We start from the raw sequence: 26,817 nt of genomic DNA, 5'->3' as shown, positions 1-26,817 counted from the left end.
TTGCACGCCTCGCATGCCTCGCACCCCTTGCACCCCTGGCACACCTCGCACCCCTTGCACCCCTCGCACCCCTTGCATGCCTTGCACCCTTTGCACGCCTCACACATCTCACACCCCTCGCACCCCTGGCACGCCTCGCACACCTCACACCCCTTGCACCCCTGGCACATCTCACACCCCTTGCATGCCTCGCACCCCTGGCACGCCTCACACCCCTTGCACGCCTCGCACATCTCACACCCCTTGCACCCCTTGCACGCCTCACACCCCTTGCACCCCTCGCATGCCTCGCACCCTTTGCACGCCTCACACATCTCACACCCCTTGCACGCCTCGCACCCCGGCACGCCTCGCATGCCTCACACCCCTTGCACCCCTGGCACACCTCGCACCCCTCTCATGCCTCGCACCCCTGGCACGCCTCACACATCTCACACCCCTTGCACCCTTGCATGCCTCGCACCCCTCGCATGCCTCGCACCCCTTGCACCCCTCGCATGCCTCGCACCCCTGGCACCCCTCGCACATCTCACACCCCTTGCACCCCTCGCACCCCTTGCACGCCTTGCACCCTTTGCACGCCTCACACATCTCACACCCCTCGCACCCCTGGCACGCCTCGCACATCTCACAGCCCTTGCACCCCTCGCACGCCGCCGAGCCCCGGCCACCGGCGGCCAGGCCCGCACAGCGCCGAGGCCCTGCACGGCCGCTCCCGCCACCGCGCTGAGCGGGGCAAAGAGCGGCCCCCGGGCCCGCGCGCAGCGATGCCACCGGCCACATTTGGGGCGACCACCGATACGCTTGCAAAACCCGCCCCGCGCCCGCAGCATGAATAAGCGCGGCTGGAGACCAGCCCGGAGAGCCGCGGCCCCCCGGCCGCCGGACGGGTCCCGCGCCCCGCGCAGCACCGCGGCCGCGGGGGGGGAGGGGGAGGGGGCGGCGGCGGCCGCGGCGGTGGCGGCGGCGGTGGCGGCGGCGCGTCCCGCCCCGTCCCGCCCCGTCGGGGGCGGGCGGCTGCGCCCGCGGCAGACGCGCAGCGCCGCCGCGACATGGCCGGCCGCCGCCTCCTGGGGCTCCTCGCCGCCGCCGCGCTGCTGGGCGCAGGTAAGGCGGCTCCGGGGGGGGGAGCGGCCCGGGGGCGCCCGCGGGGCTCGGCGCGGGAGGGGGCCGCCGCCACCGCCGTCCGGGCCCGGCCGCCCCGTCGCGGGAAGGGGCCAGCGGCGGCGCAGCGCCCCCCGCCCCGGCCCGCGCCGCGGCACCGTCCCCGGGGGGGGGCCCGGAGCCGGCGTCCGGCACCCCGGGGGGCTCCGCGGGAGGAGATCGGGGAGGATGCACCCCCCGGCGACCCCTGAGAGGAGATCGGGGGGAGGATGCACCCCCTCGGGAGTCCCCGAGAGGAGATCGTGGGGGTTGCACCCCCCGGGAATCCCCGGAAGGAGATCGGGGGGGGGATGCACCCCCTCGGGAGTCCCCGAGAGGAGATCGGGAGGGTTGCATCCCCCGGGGCTCCCCGGAAGGAGATCGGGGGGGGGATGCACCCCCCCGGGGGTCCCCGGGAGGAGATCAGAGGGTCGCAACCCCCCGAGGGGGCTCCCCGGAAGGAGACCGGGGGGGGATCCACGCCCCCGGGGCTCCCCGGGAGGAGGGACCGGGAGGATACGGCTCGCTGATGGGGTCCCCGGCGGCCGCAGGGGGGCCCCAGCTGGGACCCCCCGGCAGGGTGCACCCCCAAGAGCGGTCTGCGCGGCCAGGGCGCCCCGCGAGGATGCACCGCCGCGGGGTCCCCCCGCGCTGCCGCCTGGCGCGGAGCCCGCAGGCCCCGCCGGGCACGGCCTGCCGAAGCCTCCCCCGCACCGTGCCCGGGGCGCGGGGCTCCCGGCGGCTGGCTGCCCTGCCGCACCGGTGCCGCCGGCGGGGCGGCTCCCACCGCGCCGTTAGACGGCAATACGTGACGGGGTAGCATCTCCTGACGCAGCGTGTGCCTCTCTGCGAGAGGATGGCACAGCGAGCTCTGAATAACAGCGAGCGGCGCGGAGGGCGCGAGGGTTCATGGCAGCGCGTGTCTAAAATCACCCGAAACAGAGGAGTAGGAGAGCGGTCATAAAAGGAGTTGGGTTTTGGTTTTGTTGCTTTGCTTACTGGGCTGCTGGATTAGTGCATTCTCTCAGTACGACCCAGATTTCTTGGGCCGCTCGTTTTAGTCGTGCTCCCTTTTAGTCTGGCTGCTATCTCTGCAAATCAGAATTGCCTAACCCAGAAATCTGTCCCAGCTCCACAGTAACTAATAGGATGGAAAAAACCAAGCTTTTTGCCTCTTTTTTTTTATATAAAACCGATATAAAGCATATCACAACTCTTGCATTTGTTTCCTTTTTTTAGAAAACATGTGCTCTTAAAAATCCGTTTCCTTTTTTTAAGGGAAAAAAATGTACTCTTAAAGGCTGTACAGACAAAATAGATGGCAATTATGTAAAAGGCCATGGAAAAGTTTGCTGAACAGATTGTATTATTAGGTGGGATGCACCCATCAAACAGAGATATGACTGAGAATTTTAGCATCAACATGCAGATTAAACTGGGCTACAAAAAAGCTTTTGTGGTTGGAAAAGATGAGGCTTACAATGAATCAGCCTGGAATTAATCTCCATTTGCATTAGGTGCTTACCTGCTTGTACATCAGAAAGAGTAGCAATATGATATAAAGTTGCTTATGCTCACTGTTTTAATTTCTACATTTTAAATTGATGGACATTAATTAATTTTTACAGGCTGAGCACCTTTTACAGATTGGGTATAAAGTCCTGGTTTTAGACTAAAATGAAAGAAATACTGATTAGTCAGCAGGAAAGCTATTTGCATTCTGTGTTGTTTTTAGCACGGACAAAGAGAAACGCTGTTGTTTCATTATTTAAACACTGGATTGCAGTGGCCGGATTTTAAACATTCTTTGCTATATTTGCATCAAAAGCAATGTCACTGAAATGATCATAAATCATTCCTGCCAGTGCGAGGCTTCGCAGGTAATTGCACAACATTGAGTCCAGCGCCTGCCTGAGCTTCTTTAAATTGCCTCTGCGTGGAAATAGCCGTATGGAGGTAAGTGGGCCCTGCACTTGCAGCGCCCACGCAGAGCGCTGTGGCTGGCGGGTGGTTTCGCCTCTCCGAGTTGCCCGGACCTTCTGCTGCCCGTGTGGGGCTGCGAGCGCTGGTGGTGCCAGCAGCCGCCCAGGCAGCGCTCCCGCGCGCTGGGGGTGCCCATCAGCAAGGCCCTGAAGGAGATTAGCTTTAAAAACTGACATTTTCAAAGTAATAAAAACCAAATTTCTTCATTGCCTGCATTCCTCCAGCTTTTTCCTTCTTGCTCTCAAGTATTTCTTCCAGCGCTTGCTGATGGTGGGTCACCAGAAAGCCCTGTCAGTCTTCTACAGGCTCAAAAGTTTACCAAGAGCAGAGGAGGGCAACCAGACTAAAAAATCAGTGTTTGGCATGATCAGCCATGAACACATGAATAATACGGAGCTCAGCTGTGGCTGCCCAGTACAACAGAAACAACCCCCCCCCCCCATGTCTTAATTGAGAAAATATGGTAGGTTTTAGGTGTCTCTTCGGTCAAAGTCCATGCATTTCCCTTCATATGGGACTGTGCACTTAAACGCCAGGTGGGTTGTCTGAACATCAGCGTGTGCTCGTGAGGGGGAGGTTCAAAATGCGAGACAGACTGGTCTGCCCTTGTCTTCATAACCGTGCTTTTTCTGACGCACCGGCACGCGTGTGGAGGGGCAGAAAGCTCGTGTTGCTGAGGAGCGGGGGTAGGAGACACAAGACTTGGATTCATGCCCTGGCTTTGTTAAAACCTTGCCAGCCGCTTGGGTCTCTGAACGCTGCACGTGCTTTCGTACCCGCCCCACCTGGGATCACTGCATGCAGCGCCCGGGCAGAGGTGTGGGCTCTTGAACCCGCCGTGCTCCGTCCCCGCTCGCCGGGGATTTGGCTGCATGTATTCATAAAAGTGCTGGAAACTGTAGTTGCTCACAGAGTACCAAGAGATTTCGCAGCACTGTTGAAATCCAGCATATTCTCGCCCTCCAGTGCGGGGGCAGAAGTACTAGAGTATCCTGAGGCTCTGCAGGAAACGTGAATACTCTGCAAAGCCTTTTCGTTCGACAAGAAGCCGCGGCCGGATGCCAGCTTTGCCTTGGAGCCCAAGATCAGCTAGTGATTTTTCTAAATGCGCAGGCTGGTGGCTTTTTTAGAAAGAAGTAAATAGTCATGCTTGAGTCATCCAGGGTTAGCCAAATTGTTTGTCCAAAATGATAAGGAAAATGTTCAAATGAGAAACTTTCCATTCTGTTTTTTATCTCCTTCTCTCTCATAAAAAAAATGAGAAATGCACTCAGGTGTGTGCGCCAACACGGCAGTTCTGACTTAGGGCATGGTCATTGCTCCCGCGGGCACGCAAGGGTCTCTCTCCCAGCCAGGCAGAAGGGGCATGCCCTCAATTTATCCTCTGGATCCTGTAAGAAAAACTTGAAGAAGAACTTCCATGCTTACAAGCCAGTAATGAAAATACCTCCAAAGCTGCAGTGTCAGCAGTGACACACAACTTTTCTTATCATCATCCTGTATCTTAATAGATGGCATCTCACAGATCACCTCTCCTCTCAAGTGTGACTACAGTATCCCACCAGCAATTACAATAATTACTTAAATGTGAAAGTAATATTAGACAGTATAATTAGCTATTTATAACTGTTGCACAGATGGCTGCAGTCACTGCAGGCAGCTCCTCTACGCACTCTCAGGCAGCAGTGGCCAATCAAGAGAGCAGATAGGGAAGGAAGGAGCGAGCTCCTTTCCAGATGTTTGTGCAGGTGTGCGGGCTCCTCTCCGCCGCGGGCAGCCAGGGAAAGCAGCTGGCAAAGAGGGTGGTGCCGGATCCGCACAGGTGACCTGCCAGGATCGCTTCCCGCGCTTGTGTCGGGAGAGCTGCACGGCGGGGTTGTTCGCAAGGGAAGCAGAAACCTTCGTTTGGCGTTATCGTCGAGACAGGATTAGGTAGCAGCATTGTCGAAAACGTTTACATTTGGTAAAAGTCTTAGTTATAGTACATCATTATGTTATTAAATTTATAATTACTAGGTATCGCTAGCAAGTCAAAGTAATATATTTAAAGAATAATTTTTACTTTGATAGTGTCTTTGGTATGTATGACAAAGTGGGAGAAGCTAAATTGGGTTTCGTACATATTATCTCTGATCTTTGAAAAAATATGCATTAATTAAATGTGCCATGCCCGGATATTTATGTACAGAGCTTTGGAAATAATAAATTTCCTTGCATGGGTATGCTTCTATTTTGGAACTTTCTCTTCCTCTAGCCTGGTGATTCTTAGGCTTGGAAATGGCCTTTTAACTGTTTTGGATTTTTTTTTTCAGTACAAAAATGTAGGTTTTTTTCCTGCATCTCTTGCAACTGTTTCAACCCTTAAAGCATATAAAACAAAATTGTCTATTGATCTCCAGTGTTGACTAGAATAAACTTTTAGGACTGTTCATCTTAAAAGCAAATTTGTTTCTCCTTAGAAAAATATCTCCTGAAGGTTTATGGCATTAACTTTACAGCTGACTAAAGGAAAAATTGGGTTTTATTAGGCAATGCTTCTGAAGCCACTTTAATAACAAAACTTATGTTTAATAAGCTACATAACGCTGATGGCAAAGAGAAAACCTTTGCAATAATTCCTTTGTAACCTGATTGACAGATATAATTCACAGCTGGTGAAAGAACTTGAATATAACAAAATCAGAGAAGATGAACATTGCATATCAAAAAGCAAAACATGAAAGGACTTTTTTTTGAAACGGGAACTTCAAAGTTGGGGATCCAGATGCTGGATTTACTAGCTGTGATTTGGGATGCAAGCACAAGGATGTGTTTGCTGAGCGAACAACACCCTTGAGAAGAAAGCAGAGAGGCCCAACACAAAAGGCATGTGAACCGCTGCCAAGGAGAGGCAGGCGCTTTGTGAACATTTGCATTGATTTCACTGGAGCTGCGTAGGGCCAGATTTGGCCCAGGTCTTCTGTAAGCTTAGCTTACGGGTGCTAGATGGATAAAATTTATGCTAACGTGTTTGCAGAATTGTCTCGTAATCACTCTGAAATCCTTTTTCATTGCTATCCAAAACAGTCTAGAAAACAGAAAATTATTGTGGTAGGAGTATTGGGGCGAGACAGTCTATGAATACTAGCGAGGTGAGATTTGTGGAGAGAAAGACAGTATCTTTGGAGAGACTGGTGCAAGTAAGGTGAGACGCAGCATTGCCAGGTATGGCACGAAAGGGGCTGAGCAGCTGGGGCCCTTTCTGACCTGCCGCCCTCGCCGTGCCTCCCCCAGGCATTTCCCTGCAGAGGAGCAGAGCCCCCTTAGACGCGTTCCTCCGGGGGCTGCAAAGTAACGCGTGGACTTGCTCCTGCCAGCCACTTCCCGCAGGCCCTTGGCAGGATCCTGGGCATGCACAGCCGCGGGCAGGAGTGATGCAGCGGCGGCATGGCGGATTGTGTGTGCAAAAGCCAAAGACAGGAGAGCAGAGGCATCTGCACGGCTTTGGACGGGGTGGGGAGGAGGGGGAGGACGGTGATGTGAATGACGCTGTTCCGCTGTTCGGCGTCTCGGCGCGAGACGGGCTGCGCAGCTGGAACGGGGAATTGTCTCCAGCGAGCAAGGTGCTGGGAAAAAAGAGTTGCTCAGCATTTTGCACGCTCTTTGAAATGCAGTTTTTGCTTATGCACAGAGAAATTGGGGATAGAAAGAACTTGTTCAAGTTGGAAAATCGCCCTGCCAAACCGCTTCAGAAGGGCACGTTCGTGGTTGTGTGCTCAGTGATGACTGCAGCACAGGCTGCGGGAAGCGGGGAGCCGAAGGGACACGAGCAGAAACGGTTTCTGGCCCGAGCCACGGACAGCAAGGCAGGCGCTTGCGCGGTGCCGTCGGCGGAGCAGGTCGGAAATGCGGCGGCGGCGGCGGTCGTAGCCCTGCCGAGTGACGCAGCCCTCGGCCCCGCGCCGGCGCGTTCCCGGCCGGGCGAGCCTGTGCCGAGCGTCCCCGCTCGCCCCTCACCTCCGGACGAAGCCCTTCCGAAGCCGGGCGCTCCCAGCCCGGGCCAGCTTTTTAGCTATTCCCCCCCGGTGCCGCCGGAGCACGGCCGTCAGCGATCGCTGCTGGTGACAGACTGTCTCACACACTGTCAGGAGCCGCCCGGCGGATGCCGCGCGCTTTGTCTTGAAACTGGAATTAGCCGCCTCCAAAATTCACAGGAAGGGGGGAACTAGGTTGTGGGCCCACATGTGTTTTTGAAAATGCACACAAATCCAAACAGCGCTCTTTGGCCTCCTGAGGAGAGCAGAGCAGAGCACTTTGAAATGAGCTTAAAGCATGTGTCTTTTAAGGAAAGAGCTGCTCCTTCCTCTGCTGTGGAATGGTGGAGGTGAGAGAAGGAATTAGATGCTTCTGCAGGAGGAAGTCACAGAGCAGTAATATGTGACTGAAGTAAAAAAATAGTTTGTCAGCCCTTGGTTTTGTAAATGTGGGCACTATTTCCCCCCACGAGTAAGGTCAGAGAGAGTGAGAGACCTGTTGGTGGACTCTTCTTTGAATTCAGTTTCTATTTGTATATTTTTAAATTATTTCATGCCGTATCAGTAGTAAATAGTGCTCTGGTTATAAGGCAAACCGTTCCCTTTTCAGTGCAAGACAAAATCAATGAGGTGTGCACCTTCTTGATCTAGAAGAATTTTTCAGTCAATCAGGACTAAACAGTTGTCCTCTGTGACTTAAAAATATCATTTTAAGTTGTAGTCATGAAACAAGTTTTAAAAAGCCTGAAATTCTGTAACAAAAACTTTCAGAATTATTCCTGATGGAAAAATTGTCGCTGGCTTAATAAAGACACTTTTTCCTAGGCAAAAGTATTTCAGAAGAGCTTTCCCACCTGCTTTACGGGGGATTCTGCTTTTGCCCCTTGTGCATGCATTTTCTGTGCAAAGACGCTGTTGTGCCAGCAGCCCGCGGCGTGGTAACGGTGCGTTCAGCGGGTTCGTGAAAGCAGGCGATCTGGCCTGGCCACGACGTTGGCATTGCTATGTTGGCCTGAACCAGGGAGAATGGGAGAGACTAGCGACTTCAGCGGGTTACAAGCAGCTTCAGGGCTTTGACACAAAGCTCAGAAAATGGTCAACAGGCAAGAAATCTTACCTTCTTATGGAAAACCTTGCAAGAGCTCACTCAACAAAAAGCCCATGCAGCCCGCGGTAGCTTGGAGACCACCTGTGAGAAGTCGGTGCATGTGGAGGAGGACATCAGGTCCGGGAGCCCCCCTGCTCGCTGGCGGCTGGTGATGCGCAAAGTGTCATCATCCAGCCCCTGGATCCGACCGCGTTCGGGTGAAGCTCACTTCACCCTTTTTGGTTTCTTATGTGGCCTTATCTGTGCAGCCAAAGCAGTCAGGTTTCCTGATCTGCCGCGGAGGGCGGCGGAGCCAGGCTGGCCCCGCGCTGCCCCCCCTGAGCAGAGGGTCCAGCACCCCCATGCACCGGGTGCCAGGGCTCCCCCAGCGCCGGTCGGCTGCAGCCCAGTGCAGCCCGGTGCCACGTGGCAGGAGCTGCCGCACCAGCTGCTCCTCGTGCACGAGGGATGCTGAAATGAGCCGGAGCCGCTGAATTCGGAGCAACCCCCTCCCCCCCGAGCCAGCATCCATCGGTTAGGTCGGGTGAAAAGGCGAGCGAGGCGCTGGGCTGGCGTGGCTGCGCGGGAGCAGCCCTGCGCTGCAGACTTCGGTGACGAGGGGCAGCCAGATGCCTCCAGCCAGGGCGGAGGCTGCAGTCCCCGAGCTCTCCAGAGCCTCGCTCCCTCTGTCAACATCACCGAGCTCTTAATTTTCGCTACAACTCCACTTCCTGTCTTAAATAGCACAGTCTAACAGGAGCAGCGCATCCCAAGTGATGAACCAGCGTTTTTACCATGCGATTCCCTGTTTACCTACTTTTAACTACAGCATCTTCTCTTGATCTTTATCTGATGAGAGAAATCTCTTTCCACTGGGAATCAGGTGCTAAGCATTTCATCTCCTACTTCAGTTTGCTTTGGACTCCTGCATCACTGGCTTTGCCATCAGTTGCTCTGCGCCGGGTTAGGAACAAAACGCATTCATGCCACAATTTGTTGCCTAGTTTATAAACAGTTGTCTTTGGCCCTAGGCGATTTCATAGTCATTACTTAATGCATAAGCACAAATTAAATGGCTAATCTGTATGTTAAACATACCTGGTAATGAGTCTGTGTAATTACATTGCTTGGACAGCACACGGAAAATGTGAAAACGCCCAAGTTTTCAGCCCTGCACATAAAGTCGTAGTAAGGAAAAAGAACTTTTCCTGTTTTCTCACCTTCACTAAAGATCGCAAACTGAATTTTCACCATGCTGCTGCAGAGTCTCAGGCTAGCTTTGGCCACCGGCCTGGAGCTCCTAGAAGAGCCTCGGGAGAGCATCTGCATTACCTGGAGGCAGCATGCACAGGAGCGGGGGAACAAGCCCACGTCCTGGAGACTTGGGTGACATTCTTGGGTCTTCAGCGACTTGAGGAAGTCACTTTTAACCACTGCCTAGCCTGTTTGGTGAGGCTGGAGTTAATTTCCCCTCCATCACTCTACAAAATGCTGAGGATCAGGGAATAAAAAATGATGCCTTCTACACCTCCCTCCCCCTTTTAGGTATAATAAATTGTTCTTTCTTTAAAAAATAGCAAAAGAGTGAAAATAAGACACAACTTTCTTTCCCTTCTGCTGTGCTTTTGAATCATTGGGAGCTACCTGTGGCATTTCCCAGTGTCTCGGAGAGACTCTGAGATTTCCTTTCCAGGGTCAGAGGCAGATTGACCAGAGAGACTTAAACAGGCTTCAGCTCTCCCTGCCCTCGTTAGCTGTCTGGCACAGTGTACCGGTACCAGATCTGGGGACACAGGAATCTGCGTGCTTTCCCCATCTTGATCACAGGTGCATCTGGGCTTGGACTCAGGCGCTCTTCAAAAAGCAAAGAACCTTAAGTATTTGTGCTCAGAAACTTCCAGCCTTTTGCTCCGAATGCAGTGCATCTAGAGACTAATTGAAAGCAGTTTTCAGAACAGGTGAAATGCTGCAGCAAAGACCTCTTTTTTGACATAAATCTCAAAGAACAATTATCTTATTAAAGTTGTTTAGAAAATTTGTCACCCACTTTAAGTGTGGAGATGTCAGAGAGCCTTAGAAATCTTGAAAGCTTTGAATGTTGATACAAAAGAAAGTCATTTTGATTGGCATCTTGTTTTGTCTGAACAGGGGTACTTAATTTCAGATCAGTTTGGGGTGGGGGTGGGTGCAAACAGACCTAAGGAAACTTTCTGTTTCACATGGGCTCCAGAGAAAAGATTGTGCTGAATGAAAGAAAATTACGCCTGGGGAGTAGGAGTAGAAGCAGAGACAAGTCAGGCCTGTAGTTTCAAGTCATCCAGTGGGAAACCCCAAGGCAAACCCTTTCCTGGCTCCCAGGAACATTGCCCTTGGCAGGGCTTGGCTTTTTGTTCTGAGCTGTTGAGGGTTGCTGCTACCATCTAGAGGGCCTTTCTGCCTGGAGATGTTGTCCTTCTGACATGGGGAAGCCACATGCCAATTTGTGCTCGCCTGGAGAGCGGGACCATCAGGCTGGCCGAGGTGAGAAGAGCTGTGGACCTCCAGGGCTGGTGTGTCCTGCAGAGCTGAGGTGGTCCCATCCAGCCCGACAGTCTGCCCACCGCCTGGGCCAAGCTGTCACGCTGTGGATCAAACCCTTGGCTGGTCCCACACCACACTGGCAGCTCTTGATGGTCCAGTTCACGGCTCATGACTCTGCGCGTTCACGTTCGTCTTCGGGGCCGTCCCCCCTGCCCAAAACACAGCTCAGGGTAGCAGTTAGACAACAGGCGGTGCAGAGGGACCTGTGCGGTGCCGTGAGCACCGGGGCTGTTGTATGGCTCAGCCAGACCGCGGGAGAATACGGTCCCCGAGGCGTTGGAGACCTGCACCGCCTTGCCGCGGTTTGCAGCGAGCGCTGTCACGTCGAGCAGCCGAAGCCAATGTGATGTGACACATGGAGCTGGCTTTTTGCTCCCCTCCTTCCACCTCGCAAGTAGCTTTGGGTTGGGCACCCGCCAGAAACAGCTGCTGCGCGACGGCCCGAGGGCACTCGCTGCCTCACCTCCGGGATTAGACCGCGTTTATTAGGGCAGTGGCGCGGTGCAGCATCGTGGGGCCAGCTGGCGTTTCGAGCCCCCTCCCACGCTGGGGCTTGCTTGGTCGCTGTGCTGACATTGACACTGGCAGAGAGGCAAAATGAGCGGAAACGCACCATTTCCCTCCGGAGCAAATTCGCATCTGAGAGTTTCGGTCCCAAAGCTTAAGGATAAAAACCCATTTGCCATGCTGATACATCCTCTGAGCTGGTAGACGCATGTTGGTTTGAAAAGCAAAATGAGTTGGCAGGTAGGCTCAGTCCCCAGAGGGACCAAGCCGTTCAGCTCATTTCCACTCTCTCATAATTTTTTTAATAAAATTTGGAATATAGCAATGTCTGTATTTCTTAATCAGGAGGTCTGAGGGCAGATACAAGAGAAATGTTGGGAAGGAGGAGAAAGTTGAAGCAAGAGTTTAGCACAGATAAACATCTCTGGCTTTGTGGGGCCTTTCTGTCCCTTCAGGAAACGTTTGACTGCTCCCTGGTTACTTGGGTTTTTTGGAGATGGATGCGGGGCTGCCTCGCTCTGGCGGGCTGGTAGGGGCTCTGACTCCTGTAGACGCAGCTGGGAAATTTCAGCTGTCGTCAGCACTCTTGAACAGCCAAGTTCAGGGGAACAGTGGGACAATTTTCCCTGACGGGAAAATTGATCTTCTGGCAGGCAAGTTCAGAGCGGTTGCTCTTTTCACATGTTGATGTTGCATGTGAAAATTTGGGAGGGAGAGGCCAGCGCCTTTCCTGAACACTCGACTTTTGAAATTTCCTTGCGCTGTCCGTGCAGGCCCCCGCCACGAAGTTGTGCTGGCTTTCCTGCGAGCCCATTACTGCATGCAGCTGCTGGGCTCAGTTCTGTACGGAGGAGGAGGAGGTGCGAGTGCCTCTCCTCCAGGATTTTAAATCTTTATGCGAATGAGTGAGAAAGACGGTGCTAGATGGCGGTGGATGAGAAACTCCTCCCCATGGTACTTTTTGTCTGCTCTTTGGAGAGTGACCTGCCAGCAGCTCGCAGTGCTCCCCCAGTGCTCTGGTGCAGCAAAGCAAGAGCGCCTGGAGTCCGGTGACGCAAGGTCCTTCTGCAGGGTCGCAATCGAGGTTGGCTTGGTGGCTGAGTGGATGAACCTCATGGTCTCCTGATAAGGCAGTGTGACATCAAGGGGGTCTGCAGTAGCAACATTGCTTATTCTGGCTCGTTGTGGGCAATCTAAAGGTTTTTCTTCCTGCCCGCAGTGAGGAAAAGGAACTTGTTAGGGCCATCAGCAACCCTTCAGCGTGGTGCAAGGCAGAGGGACACTGGTCTGTGCTGCAAGGCCTCATCCACAAGCGTCCCTGGAGAATTCACCACGTTGTGGGGAAATTCGTAGTGAGGACTTGCTTTCACCTGTTCACTGGGAGGATGTTTCTTCTAGCATTAGTGGTGCTAATGATGTCTGCTGAGAGACAGCCTAGAGTCCACCAAATGAAACTCGGTTTTGCTGGTCTTGTTTGCCTTGTGTCAGCGCCTGCCTACTCTTGCTGGTTGCGAAGTGCCTCAGGTGCTGCCATGGCTTGATCATTGTGTGAACAGTGCGTGCTCTGTCACGTCCAGTGATGGTGACTCCCCAGCACAGGAGCTGCAGCCAGAGTCCTAGCAGCTGTGTCAGTCAATATGGTAAGGACGGGGTAGCTCTCTGGGGTCCTATGCAGGAATTTGCCCTGCAGGTTTCTTGACAGTGACGTTCCTTGGCCGTGTGCCGGTGTGCTTCTTGGGAGAGGAGGTGGTTCCCATCTTCTTGTTGCTCCAGTTGAGGCTCTGTCCTGTCTAGGGCCATAAGAGATAGGCTGCACAAGGGGGTGAAACTCATTTTCCCTCATGATGCTGTGATTAGCAGCAGAGAGGATAAGCCCAAATAGAAATTACTGCCCTGGAGGTAATAATCTGACCCGATACAATTGCTAGGAGCCTCTTGGGGAGGTGCGGGGCAGAAGCAACAGTGCTGAGGTAGCATGGGGTGCTCTGCCTGCACCCCCAGGCCCTTGGGGGCAGCTGAGCATCGCCCAGAGCAGCTGCTGGGCTGCTCTGACATGCTGGAGCGTAAAGGCTCCTTGTGTGGCTCCGGCTCAAGGAGAGGCACAACTAGCCCAGCAGAGGGAAGACGGAGTCAAGAACCGAGCCCAGACTGACTCCTTCTCCTGCAGCCTGCAGAGGAGGCTGACGCACACTGGGAATGTCCAGGTGGATTTCCCCCTCAGTAAGCCGTCATGATGCCCAAGTGTAAGGCTCGGACATTAAGGTGAGGTCTGAACACGGCACAGGCAGGAGATGACAAGATGTCGTGGGCCCTGCTCGCTGGGAGGACCCAGCTCTGAGCGCACAAGTTTGGATAGCACCATCGCTTCACCGGATGGAGAGGAGCCTGGGTCCCTGCCGGGCAGTCCTTGCTGTAATTTTCTCTGCATAAAACACCCCTTAGCTACTGGATGTATAAAAGAAGTTTTCATGCCATGTCGGTGCTCTAGCACCAGTGCCATTTCAACTACATACTGTGCTTCTCCGGAGCTAGGGATTAAGAACAGTCAAAAAAAAAAAAAGAAGTTAAAATTATTCCTAGTAAGCCCTGAAATCAAATTGCAACAGACGTCTTGTCATCCAGCTGCCCGGGCATACAAAAATACAGGACTGTTCTGTGGCTTAAAAACCAAGGAGACCCAGGTGCCTTGCTCTGAGCAGAGGAGACGTTGCTTGCCGAGGGCTGTCCGGCCCGCGCCGATGCCTTCCCGTCGCGGTGCGGGGTGGGCGTCCGCTGTGGTCTGGTCTCCCTCTAGCGGCTCAGGCAGCCCAAGGAGAGGGTGCCGGGAGCCCCGGCAAAACTCGGGGTTTCCTGGAGCTGAGCGTTCCTGGTGCTGTGCCCGCGGCAGCCGGCGTGCCGGGGTCTCTGCGGGTCAGAGCAGTGCCGAGCGGGAGGGGAGTCCGGACGCAGGGAAACGGCAGGTCACGGCAACGAGCTGTCAGTTTGCTGACTTTAGCAGAGGCTTTTAAGCATTTCTCTTAATAGGTTTCAAACATAACCACCGTTAGTCCCTCCACAAAGAGAAAGTCTTCATTATGCAAATTCTCATCTTAAAGCTTTATTCATGTGCTTCCTGGCAGGCTTTCCTTTAATCTCAAGAGCAAGATTGCTTGGAATTACCATATACCCTTGTTAATTGCATAAAAAAATTACAGCAGAGGTTGTTTTCGCCATAATCAAGAGTGATTTTGATTAGTACTTCTGGAAATCAAAATGTTTTACTGAAAACGGAGAATGAGGACAGCAGCACTGCGTAGTCCCCAGTGAGAAGACAGGGCTATCCCAGTCAGGGCGGCTATCCCGGGATGAGGTCTGGCAGCTGCATCCTGCTGCGCTCAGCCGTATCGCGAACCAGCCTGTGCCGATGTGCCCGGCGGCGCGAGCCCGTCAGTCGCACTACAGCGCAGGAAGAGCACTGGGTGTAGTGGCGCTGCCGTACGTTTCTTCCCTGCTTTGCTTCCAGGCAGACCTTCCCTTGCGCGGGAGGAGGTTGGGATCCCGCTCTCCCCGCGCGGCCGTCTTGCGCGCAGAGGCAGCATCCTCCCATCGTTTCTATCCCAGGGAGTCCATATTCCCCGGCAGCTTGCGGAAATCGTGGCCGGATTCTGGCACAACCCAACGGGTGAGAATCTGGGGGAAGTTGAGTCTCCTTTTCTAGGCAGGACTAATTTCAGGAGGGAGGCTGTGTTGTAGAGATGGCCGTGGCACTTCTTTGGGGAGGAGTTCAGCTCCTCCGAGGTCGTCCTTCCTGGCCTAGCAGCGCTGCTCTCGGAGCTGCCCCCGCGGACTGAACGTGACACCCCAGCTCCGGGGAGATCTGCTGTCCCCGCGTGGGTAGCGCTGTGCTCCAGTCTCGGGAGCCAGCGAGCGCTGGAGACCCCGGCAGGATAAAGTCGCCTTGCGCAGGCGCTGCAAGTGTCAGAGAAACATGGAGCTGCTCTCCTGCGCGAGGAGCCGCTGGCCCCGCAGAGGGACAAACGTGCTTTCTCAGCCCAGTGTCAGCCAGCTGCTCCTTTGCTTTACCCTTTTCTTTACGTACAGACTTCAAAGCGACAGGCCCAGGCGAGTGCGAGTGCGGATGCTGGTGTCTGTCCGAGCCGCTCGGGCCACGGGCAGGAGAGCTGCCCGTGAAGTCAGGTACCTTATTCAGTTAAAACATGGGCCCAGGAGACACGCTGAGCCTGAGAGGTATGTTTTTGGTAGAGATTCCTTCCCACTAATTTTAAAGCAATATCCACATGGACCCAGAGGACCCCTGCCGGCGGCAAGCGCAGAGCGCTGCATAGCGCAGGTCCCGCAGAAGGCAGGCGCGCTGCGGCGCGGGGACTGCGACCCGTCACGCAGAGCTGTCCTAGTTAGCGGAGAGATGCGGGTGGCAGGAGCGCTGAGCAGTGGAAAGGTTTGGAGCTCAGGTGCAAGGCGCTGCACGTGCCTGTCCCTACAGGATAGTCCTCACAAGCAGCCGCGGCATCTGGTGTGCTGTGCACGGCACGGGTAGAGAACAGCCTCGGGGAGGGCACTCTGTCCCCACCGATCCTTGGAGTTTTGTCTTTGCTGAGACAGTGGGAAATTTTGTCCTGACGATGGCGGTAGCACAGTGGTGACGCTAGCATGATGCAGACCTCCCTGCCCGCTCCACCACGTTTGACCCTCTTGCACGGTGGCTGAATCAGCAGGGTTTTCGCGCAGACAGCGCAAGCCCACTCTGCCCTGCCCAGAGCCACAGCTCAAAACCCTCCATCCGCCCGTGCTCCGCTGCGGGCCACAGCCGGAGGGCAAGGGCATTTGCACTGCCTGACTCAGTACCTAAATTAAGAGGCTGGTCGCTGGGGAGATACCGGTGCTTTTGCCACTACTTGGCACAAGCTTTCCTCCTTCCCTCCCACCCAGTGACTGCCACATTACACCTAAGTTAGGTGCCTAAAGTCAGGCAATTTGAATTACTCTTGCCTGCCCTCATATCTGCTTTGCATTCTCCCTTAATCTCTTGGGCTGTCAATCTAGTACCTTCACAAGCTCTAAATTCCCAAGAAAGCTTAAACACATATATATTTGCACAGAGAGATATGTAGGCTTGCACTAAAAATGGAATACATCTCTCTCCTAATATTGCATACGGCCTAACAATATACTAGGTGTGAATTACGATACTATGATTCAAGCTTTGTCAAACAGTGGGGCTTAATTAGAATATATATATAATTGTAAAAACTAAAAAGCTGACGAGTACCATTGCACATTTGAGCTGCCTGCTACAGAAAATAATGAGGAAAGAATACATTAAGGCACCAAAAAAACCCTTCTACCTTCAAAGAGCAGTTAGCTCTGATTAAAAATATCCCTAGCAAAGCAAGGGAATTCACAGAGAAGCCTCAAATCTACGGCGCTGTCTCTGCCATAACTCTCACCTTCCTGTTTTATAGCCTCCGTCAGGGCAGCTGCAAGCTTGGCTGCAGCATTCCCCCCCTCAACTCGCAGAGCGGTGGTATTTGGGGAATTAATGTTACATAGCACTAGGTGTCCTGGCTCAGTTTCTTTTGATTGCCACTTTAAAGAAAAATACGGAAAATGCATCCTGTTCGCCTGTTTCTCTTCCCCACCATAAATCCTATGGTCTCCTGGGTGCTCCGGTCAGCCAAATGTACAGCATGTGGAAAACAACCTTGATGCGGTGACCATAGAGCGCGGGAGCGCTTCACGTAGCTCACTGGTTCATCCTGCATGGAGAACCGTTGTGTGGAGCAAGGTCTGAGTGTCATCCCATGCACGTTTCCATCTGGAACGGAGCACCAGCTCCGGCTGGTGGCCTGACCGACCACATGTCTCTGCAGTTGCAAGTCACCCCTCTTGGCCAAGAGCAGAGGGTAAGACGCTTCCACCACCTGCCAACTCCCCAGCGTTGGATGTACTTCAGACCCACAGGCTACAGAGTCTTCTGTCTACTTGTTTCGTTACATTGCGAGTCGTTGGTCAGAGCCCCTCTGTGCCCAGCTTTGTAGGAACGGTACAAAAGTGGCACAGCCCGGTCATGCCAATGTCCAGGCCATAGTGTCTGTCGCTTACCCAGAGGTAGGAGCTAGAATACATACAAACACAGGTTTTCAATAGTCTGCGCCTAACGTTAGACAACTGGGGTTTGTCTTGTTTTTGGTCTTAAATAAACAAAGAAATAAGTGAGAACTCAGCACTGTCCAGCACCTCCTAAAGGAACCCCCCCGTTGGGTTTGCCTTTGGTGGAGCAGAGGAGTACAGAAACCCCAGAGCCTCCTCTGGACATCAGTAGCCACTTCCCTAGAGGGTTCAGAAGAAAGGCCATGAGGCCAAGTCCCCGTCCTTCTCTTTCCTATCACAGGGCCTGTGCTGAGGATAAATAAAGGAGAATAACTGGGCACATTTTCAGTCTGCTGTGAACCTGTCCACAGGAACAAGTAGTGCTTGGTCAGCACTGATGACTTACTTGACTTTTCAGCTGGCCCTTGGTGCTGTGGTTTCAGTCCAAACATCCAGAGACAAGAATCCTTCCAAGAACTTGATGGACAAAGGTAGAAAGGAAACCCAGACCACTGCCTAGTAATAAACCCCAATAAAGGTCTAGTACTGCTCACCGATACTGAAAAATCAATGAAGAATGTTTTCCTGAGCCTTTCATGTATCAGGGGTTTTATAGTCCTGTAACAGGTTGTAGGCAGCTTGGGTATATCCTGGAGGGGAAATGAAGCATGAACACCGGCGCTAACTTGGATGTTTAGCATGCGTTAAAGACAGACATTTCTAAAACTTACTAACGGGCTGTGTTGTGAGCTATAATACGCAGAAACGGGCCTTAGCGTCGCTCAGAGAGTATAAACGAGCCGTAATACAAAGACACTCTGCGCTGTATACGGCTTCCTATCAGAGGAATGGGCTTACCAGCCTGGGAAGACTGACCCCTCTGGCGGTTCGCGCGGCAGAGGCACCTGGAAGCAGGGATTTGCCGTGACACAGAGCGGGAATAGATCTGGGGCTGCTGAATACCAGTTCCCTGCTATAAACACCAAACAGCACTGCCTCCCCTGCAAGTGTGCTTACAAGGTAAACATGCACCCCGAGTATGCTGTTTGGATTTTAAGCATCTGGCTGTGAAGCGCCAAGTTCGTTACTGCTTAATAACTTAATAAAAGAGTAAGGAGAGGTGTGTTCAGTTCTTCTTGGTCAGAGTGAGCGTGCAAGTTGTATGTCTTTGAGGGGGTACTCGGTTATTGATCCATAAAAGGTGCAATGTCTCTATAACGCCCTTTGCATGAAATAAAGATGTTGTCAGCTTCAGTTAACTAGCAATCTATTATTAATCCTTGCCAACACCTGGGGAATTCCTTAGTTTAAATTGCCCTGGAAGTTGATCTCTCTCGGCCTGCCTTGGGTAACTGTAAGAAAGCCCTGTGAAATGGATTGTGCCAAATACCGTAATTTGTGGGTAAGGTTTTAGTGGGGAATTAAGCATATCAAAACTTTTCCTCATCTTCATGGCAACCTGTCCTGAGACAGAGGACAACCTGATCCTGACTTCGCGTTTGGTATTGAGCAGCCTCAGTGCAAGGCAAGGCTGGGACACTGCTGCGTTGTTCACTAGCCTCCGTTTACACCTATCCAAATTTCTCCTGTCTCCAAAACAAAATTCACCCAGGAAGTCCCTCCCCTCCTGTGAACCTGGTAGAAACCTGGCACTAGGTGCCACGTCTCTGCTGGTCAGCGCTGGATTTCCCCTCCAGGACTGCCCGTGCAATTCAGGACACGCTTGCTGCTCTACGTCGGCTCCCTGACTACAGGGGCTGATCGCACTCGCACCTGCCCGGCTCTGCGCCGGCTCTTAGGCAGGGATGGTTTTGGAAGAGGCAGGCTCTTCCCTCTCCGGCGCCGTCCTCCCGTGGCAGGAGCAGCTGCATGAGGAGGCTCAGCCCTGGGGGTTGTGAACGTGGGATTTTTTCTTCCCTGCGCAGGACTCGGGGAGCGGCAGCGTAATGATACTGCTAGAATATTGATGCTCTGGGAAGAGCTGCCAAGAAGAGCTGCCGTTAAACGTGAGCGGGTGCGAGCGTCGCTCAGTGGACCGCTCTGGTTCATCAGGGCTCCCGCCGGCCTCCCCGCTCTCCCCAGGAAGAGGCAAAGGCGGGAGGCGGGCGAGCCTGCTCCTCTCACCGTACACACGCCCTGTGGCTCCTGTCATCCCAAACGACTACGTTTTGCACAGCCCAGCGTGGGAGTGGGGTCTGTGATGTGTGCCGAGCAGTCCAGAGAAATCCAGTCATTTTTAAAGGGAAAACGCTGCTTGCATCGGGGACAGCACCAGCGACCGCTACAGACATTCCCCGTGCTTGCCCTGCGCGGCGAGCGGGCACGGGCACCGGCCTCCTTGGAGCGCGGGACCCCCGCCGGGCGCTCCCAGCCTTCCCAGCTTGGAAAGCCTCGGCGTACGCATGCGGATTGCTAAGTGCAAGAGCCACCAGCAGTGGCCACGGCGCTCCGAGCAGGTTTTTCTGCCCCTAGGAGACAGGCCTGGTTTCAGTCAGTCCGGGTCTGCTTCTTCCCCAGTTCGGAAGATAGCGAGGGGTGAGAGCACCCGCCCTGGGCGCCGTCGAGCCGGGAAGCCCCGGGCAGCGTGCCTGCGCGCCGGCGGGCGGCACGGGGAAGTGCTTCGGTGCCCGCCACCCGCTGCCGTCCCTTCGGCACCGCGCTGCTGCTGAGCTGCAGCAGGGAAGTCCAAGGCCGGGGAGGAAAGCCGGGCGGTCGGGGCTTGCGAGCCCAGCGGTGCCAGGGACAGCTGCCGCCGTGATTCGGTCAGCAAACTGCGCCCGTCTGCCGCCGCGGTCCGGTCGAACCGCGCGGCGGAAAAGCCCCCGTCTCCCTCCGACGGGGCGTTGCAGCAAGGGCGTTACCCTGTGCGGAAAGTAAAACACAGCGCGGCTCTGCTAATTGCATAACCTTGGTGTACAGCAAATCAGTGCCCTGAACATTTATTTAATCACTGAGAACAGCAAGAGGGAGAAGAGAGGGAAGGGAAGGCTCTTGGCATACAAATGTGGGGGTTGGTATTACCACCGTATTCCTCCTGTCGGTTAATTTTGCGCTTGCTGCAAACCGCAGAGTTAGAAGGAACTGAAATGAAGGTTTTCCCCTTCTGCCTTTTCTTTTTTTAAACATAGTTTAAAATAGAAAAACAAGAATGACAGAGCCCCACTGATTCCCACAAGTTGACTAAAGGCTGAGGAAGAAGCAGCCTTGCTGGGAAAGGGCTCCAGCGCTGGCCCGGGCGCCTCTCCAGGAACCGGGCGCCTGCTCCGGCGGTGCATCTCCTAATCCTGCAGCTTCGCTCGTGCCGCCGGAGCGACAGAGCCAGTCCTGTCTCGCACTGCAGACTTTTCACTAGTAGTAATGCCCAGGAGTTGCCAACATTTTGGCAAAGGCAGGGAAGGGAGCGGAGTCCCGTGCATGGGAGGTTCGGGATGCCAAGCACTACCCTTTGCACTAGGTCTCTACCCAGGGGGTTCGTCAGTACAGCTTGCTTCACGGATTTAACGTGGTGACTGGCTCCACCGCAACGGGACGCTCGCCTTCCACCACGTAGACAGTAAATGAAACGCGGTGTGATGTGCGAATACCTGAAACTGGAGCTGAATGTGTTGTAGTACTTAGTGACCGCTCTCTGCAGAAGTTTGTCACTGAAATGCTGATACCTGCTTTCTGATGGACGAGTGCCTTTTCATTGTTATTGTCCTTGTCAGTAAAGCTTTAAATTTATTCATGAAGCAAGCTGGAGCTCAGGTGGCAATAGCTAAATCCATTTAGCAGTAGGAATAAGAGGAAAGCCATTTTAATGTTCTCTTGCAGTGCTGCAGTACTTAGCAAACCCAAAGGATATTAATTACTCAGCATGCTCTGAGATGTAAAAGCATGAATTTATCAAGACAAATACATTCAGAACTAGGGTAAGTCAACAGTAATTAACATGATGCAAAAAAAGTCAGGGAAAGGAAGGATTAGATGGTCCTATCGCATTACAACACCATATAGCTTAGAGTCATCCCTGGGATATTATAAAGTGATTGGAGTTGTTGTAAGGCATCTTTAACAATAAATTTGCCGTCTGTTTGTCAGGTGTATTCCTTGGCTCTGGGTATGTTCCTAGTTTACATCACCAAGCCAGCGATTCATGCGGTATCTGAAATATTGTGTGTTTGGCAGCCAGCTTCAGAATTTTCATATGAAATCTTTGATGTTGGAATGCACTTTCAAAGAAGAGGTGCGTGGGGTTTTGTTGTTTTTCACTGAATTTGTCTATGCTGTTCCAATATTTTCGCGGTGTTTAGCAAACATATAATCGTGAGCACAGCCACAGATGAGTGGCAGCTAGAGAGATGAATTGGTAGCTCTACTTGACAAATTTAAGTGTAGCATGTGTTTTTATACCACATCCATTAGGGCAGACAAATGGAAAATCCAGAGATGACTGCTCTGCAATTTAACAGTCATAGCGTTCTGAGAAAGCTGATGTCTTCGTCTGCACTGATGATGGGTCAGGCTTAGAAAAAAGCAAAAAATCCTCTAAAAACTAAAGCAAATTGAGCAAACAAGTCTAGCCGTGCTCTATTTAAGGGCAATTTACTTTGTGTGGAGCAAGTAAAACCAATGCTGATTCTTTATCTCCAGGTCATGGGGACGACCTAGGTGACTTTAACCTAGAAGATGCTCTGTATGATCTCACCACCAAACGACGTAAGTCAAATTTATTTATTCTTTTAAAGAGGAGAAAGCCAATAGTAATTAAGAGATGTAATTATTCTTTGGGATCGTATGCAAATGTAGGGTGGCAGGGGGTTACATGATACCTCATCGTCTCTACCGGGATAGGCTCTGTTTCCATACTTGGCAACAGCTGGAATTAGCAATATTCCTGTAGAAGTTACATGCTAACATTGTGCTCCTTTGCTTTGTGATTTTACTCAGCAGATTGCAGAGGGATAGTATTATTTTGACATCACGACGGCACTGAACACATCTTAGGGGGCTTTTGGCTGCTTGCACGCATTAGTAACATCTAGCAACAAATATTCTCCGTTTTGCCTGGAAGTTAACACATACTGTTTTTCTTTCAGCTGGCGAGGGCCGGGTTGGGGGTTATTTATGAGATGTACGCACGCGTCACGGCTGTCCTTCCCCCGCTGCCAGGGCGCGGGAGTCGCCCTTTCGCAGAGCACGAACGAGCCCCCCCGCGAGCATCCGCAGAGCCGCCCGTCCCGCAGCGCTAACACGCGCCGCGACTCGCCCAGCAGCCTCCTCTTCCCGGTGCCGGCCACCCGCCGCGCGCGGAGGGAAGCCTGGGCAGGGAAAGCACCTCGCTTTTGCAGATTACGTTCCTCGCGCTCCCAAATCCCCTCTGGAGAGGCGCTGAGCCGTCAGTCCCACTGCGACTGGGGAAGATCAGACAGCGCGCTCGGCTGTTGCTTTTGTTTGCTTATTTTCAAATGCAACCTGCCCGGTAAAGGAAACCCGTTTGCAATGGGGATACCTTGTTTCCGGCGCTCTGACGTTTAACGTTTGGCTCCGAAAGGTGCAGCTTTACGCAAACCAAGGTCAGGCCGTGTCGCTGAGGGAGGGAAGGCGCCTGTTAGAGCTCAGCCCCAGGGCCAAGGGCAGGGGGCCTGTCAGTCTTACAGCACCCTGGATGTATTAAATTCAGTGCAGCAGCTCTCAGTTTACACCAAAAATGAGGTAATGTCTGACAGTTTTTTACTGTGGATAAGTGCATCAAAGCAGTGGACGGGATGAGAGACTTGCCTCTCCCACCCTTCGGAGTACTTACAGCATTTCTCCTCTGAACGCCGATGTCTCCTTTCATAAACTGAGCTCAAAACTCATCTGCATCTAGTCATTTAACCAGCTTAAATTTCTGGTTGTGGCCCTGGAGACCCTGCAGTGGAGGGGATTGCATGTCATGTTGATTTTACCAGTGCTAGGTTAGTGCAATTCTTAGTGCTTCGAAACACCAGGCCAAACTACAGGTGATGTGCTTAAGCACCCTGCCATTGCCAAGACTCTGCAGTTTCATCCCAGCAGAGGATTTGGCCCGGCAGGTTGTAGACTAGGCTCCTTTTCACTAGTAGGTTGCACAGACCCTGCCTAAAAGTGCCAGGTTACGGCCAGCCCCAGCCCGAGCCATGTCCAGGAGCGAGTGCCGGTGCACCGAGCCCAGAAAATGTCCCGCCGCCGGCGCTGCCCCAGCAGTCGCAGTCACAGCCCCCAGCCACCGTCCCCTCCCGTCGCACGCGCCTCTGCGTGGTGGCACGGCCTGGGCGAGCCGTCCCCACACCCTCGTCCTAAGAGCGGTGACCAGCCATGCAGAGAGCTCTGCAAACAGTTTCACTTAAGTGAAAGCTATAACAGGGTTTTGAAACCTCTTGCCTTACAGTCTAACGATATAGACACGTCTGTGCTACATTACACTGGAATCTACATGGAATAAAACATCAAGTTTTTCACTTCAAACCTTCCATGACATGCCAGGGTTAAAGACGTCCTCATAGTAGGAAGGTGATAGCTCATGAGGTGTTAGACTTGGTCACTGCTCTATCGGATGCTGGCCTAGGGCTGAATATTGCAAGTCCTTTGATTACAGTACACAGGGAGGTTGGTTTGAAATGCGTAACTGCCACTTCCGAGCCCAGAGAAGCTGGAGCTTCTCCAGGCTGGAGTCCCGGAGCACGGGAGGGGGAAAGGCAATGCTCTCCTCACGGCCTCGCTTGAATGGTATACCCATCGCCAGACTTGATTATATCAGTACCAGAATAAAAGCAAATGAAGGATCTGGAGACCAGCCATGTCGAATCCTACCAATACACTGGAAATGAAGCACTCCAGTGTTCGGAGACACCAATGGAAATTAATGAGAACAGAGCAGCCACAGCTCTTGCTCATTATTTATTCATATACTTGGTAATGCCATCCACTATTAATAGATAGTGGTATACAGGAAAAAAAACACCCCAATGACAGATCGTAGCTTGCTTTAGCACAGGAACGGCCACAGATCCCAGCTGGGATCTGAGCATTAGGATGTCACCAAAATTCCTCCCCTGAAAGGGAACCCCTGGTATGTCCTGCAGCATGGGATATTATCTGTCACTTAAATAAGGGACTAGGCAGGGGACAACGAAACGCCGTGGTATTTTGTACACCCTTCTGCACAGCAGCTATGCTGTGCTGTGCGCAGCTGTCTTCCAGAGTCTTAATGTGAAGTGGTTTCTCACAGGCCTCTGCTTTCTGCTCGACTTTGCACTGGCCCACACAGAGGCAGCATTCGTCCCCAAATACGACTCTGCCCCAGAGACGCTTGTCCTGCCGTGCACAGGGCCACCAGCCCCTTGCACCGAGGCTGGGTGTGCTTCGGGTCGCGCTCCTCGGGGTTTTACAGCTTTGGGCTCCAAGGAGTTTGCCAGCGCAGAGCAAGGAGAAGTCACGGCATCAGACCAGGCTTACGCGCGGCTTGGCTCCCGCTGAAGGGCTGTGGCTTTTAGTGGGGGGATCCTCTGTGTTGTAAGGTTTATGGACATGTTGGCCAGTGCTCTTTGCCGCTTGTTTTCAAACAGAAGCAAGATTCCCGGGTGCTACCCCTGACTAATGCTTTTCCCCCTCTGTTTTACGGCAGCGACTCCCAAGGCGCCCCGGAAGCCGGCAGCTGGGACAGGTGAGGCGTGCTTATCTGCCTATCGTTTAGCGAGCCGCCGGGTTTGCTTCCCGTGCGGCTCTGAGCGGCGCGAGCTGCCCTGCTGCTGCGTGCACGAGGTGGGGAGCTGCCGCACGAGCAGCGGCAGCGAGGGCTGGAGCTTTGCGCGCCGCGCCGGCACGGGGAGCCGCCCGGGCTCGCAGGGGCTCCTCGTCGCGGGCTTGCAGTGACGTCCCAGAGCCAGGCGCTCGGTGTAGCTGATACGTAGCTTGCCCCTGTGAACGCCCCAGACGTGCTGCAGAAATGAGGCTTAAACCACCTTTCCCTTGCGTTTGTGATGAGCTGGTCTGCAAGCAGCTGCTGCTCCGCAGCTGGACTGCTTCAGCTGATTGAGCTGCATTAGCTTCATCTGTCCACACCACCTCTCCGAACGCATCTCCTCTCATTCTTTCCAACAAAATGGGCACATTGCAGGGAAACATGCCCATATTTGTAGAGCTCCAATACTGCAGGGGCAAGGACAAGACGTTACAGAGCATGGCCTGGGAGCTTGCTGACCACCTGCACTTGAGGTTCAGGTGAGTAAGTGGGTAGGTGGTGGAAGGGGAGGGAAAGCATAGCAGTACTTGAGCCTGCAGGCTTGAAGCTGAGATGCTTCTGGTTTTGCCATGAGCAAATTCAGACCAGCTAATTTACCTTCTTGAGCCCAAGTTTCTGTTTCCCCATTCTCTTCAGTATAAGAAAGGTGGTACCAACATGCATTTGTGAAGTGCTTTGCACACTCCCTCCATAAGGCTTAAGTAAATGCAATATTGATATTTCTGTCCATTCTGAAGGCAAGTGGTATTAGAGCATTTATGGTCAAGGCTGAATTTTGCACACTTTGCAGTATTTTAATGGAAGAGACACAAATCACAGCTCAGCTCTACAAAGGTTTTTATGTCTCACACTGTGGCACCTGCTAGCTTTCTTTCCAGGAAAGAGCTCAGAGGATATTTTTGTTCTTTCTTTTTCTACAAGATGTCCCTGACTTTAAATGCTCCAGTTTGGTGAAATTTTCCTGTCTAGAGAAAAATGTTTCCCCAACTATCTGTGCCTATCCCAGCTAGCTAGAGCCACAGCATCTGCCCAGACACTTTGAGGAAGCGTGCTTAAACTCGTGCTGACATGAAAGTTTCATTGCTGGCAACTCCTCTAGCTCAGTTCTGGCCAAACATACCTACTTAAATATAGAGCAGTCACAAGAGCTGTGTGTTGCTCAACCCTGCAAAAACCAAGAACTTGAAATAAACTGCAACAGGAGAGAGCTCAGAAGTGAACTAGCTTGCTAGTACATTAAGATCTCGGCATGAATTTAATAGAGGGAAAGAAGTCTGACTGTCCAATTCCTTGGCCAGTGTCGTCTTTACTAGGGACAAGGAAAGACAGAGCTAGAAGCTGCTGCCCATAATGGTGTCTGCTCTTAGAGCACCGAGGTGGGGCATGATCCAGAGGTCACCGTCAGACCGAAGTGGTGCAGAGCACCAGGTACTCACAGGTACTGGGGAGCCCATGTAACCAGCAGGATTCCCAGGGACAGCAGGAACCAGCAGAGCCAAATCTATGGCATCTTTCTCTTGTTTCCAGCAGAGACATGGCTGGTCCATGCTTCGAACTGCACAGGGTGTTTCTGCAGCCCTTTCTCCCGGAGGCTAAGCTGGGGTCAGGCCAGCTCAACTGAGCGATCAGGTAGCTACTAAAGCTACCTGAAAGCCTTCCTTGTTTCCACC

At 53.1% G+C, this 26,817-nt stretch overlaps 1 protein-coding gene across 1 annotated transcript in view; it reads left to right on the top strand.

Annotated features, from left to right (window-relative positions):
* The first annotated feature begins 1,030 nt into the window (after nucleotides 1-1,030).
* Nucleotides 1,031-26,817, top strand: part of CD99L2 (CD99 molecule like 2) — a 40,967-nt gene continuing 15,180 nt past the window's right edge. Inside the window, exons 1-3 of the mRNA XM_067304200.1 lie at nucleotides 1,031-1,107; nucleotides 22,036-22,101; nucleotides 25,031-25,069. Of these exons, the coding sequence (XP_067160301.1) occupies nucleotides 1,053-1,107; nucleotides 22,036-22,101; nucleotides 25,031-25,069 (160 nt within the window). The 5' untranslated portion in view covers nucleotides 1,031-1,052. The remainder of the gene's footprint in view (nucleotides 1,108-22,035; nucleotides 22,102-25,030; nucleotides 25,070-26,817) is intronic.

Source organism: Apteryx mantelli, chromosome 13 (genome assembly GCF_036417845.1).
Source record: "Apteryx mantelli isolate bAptMan1 chromosome 13, bAptMan1.hap1, whole genome shotgun sequence".
Lineage (NCBI taxonomy): Eukaryota > Metazoa > Chordata > Aves > Apterygiformes > Apterygidae > Apteryx > Apteryx mantelli.
Note: the sequence above shows the minus strand (reverse complement) of the source record. Positions and strands in the feature narration are given on the sequence as shown.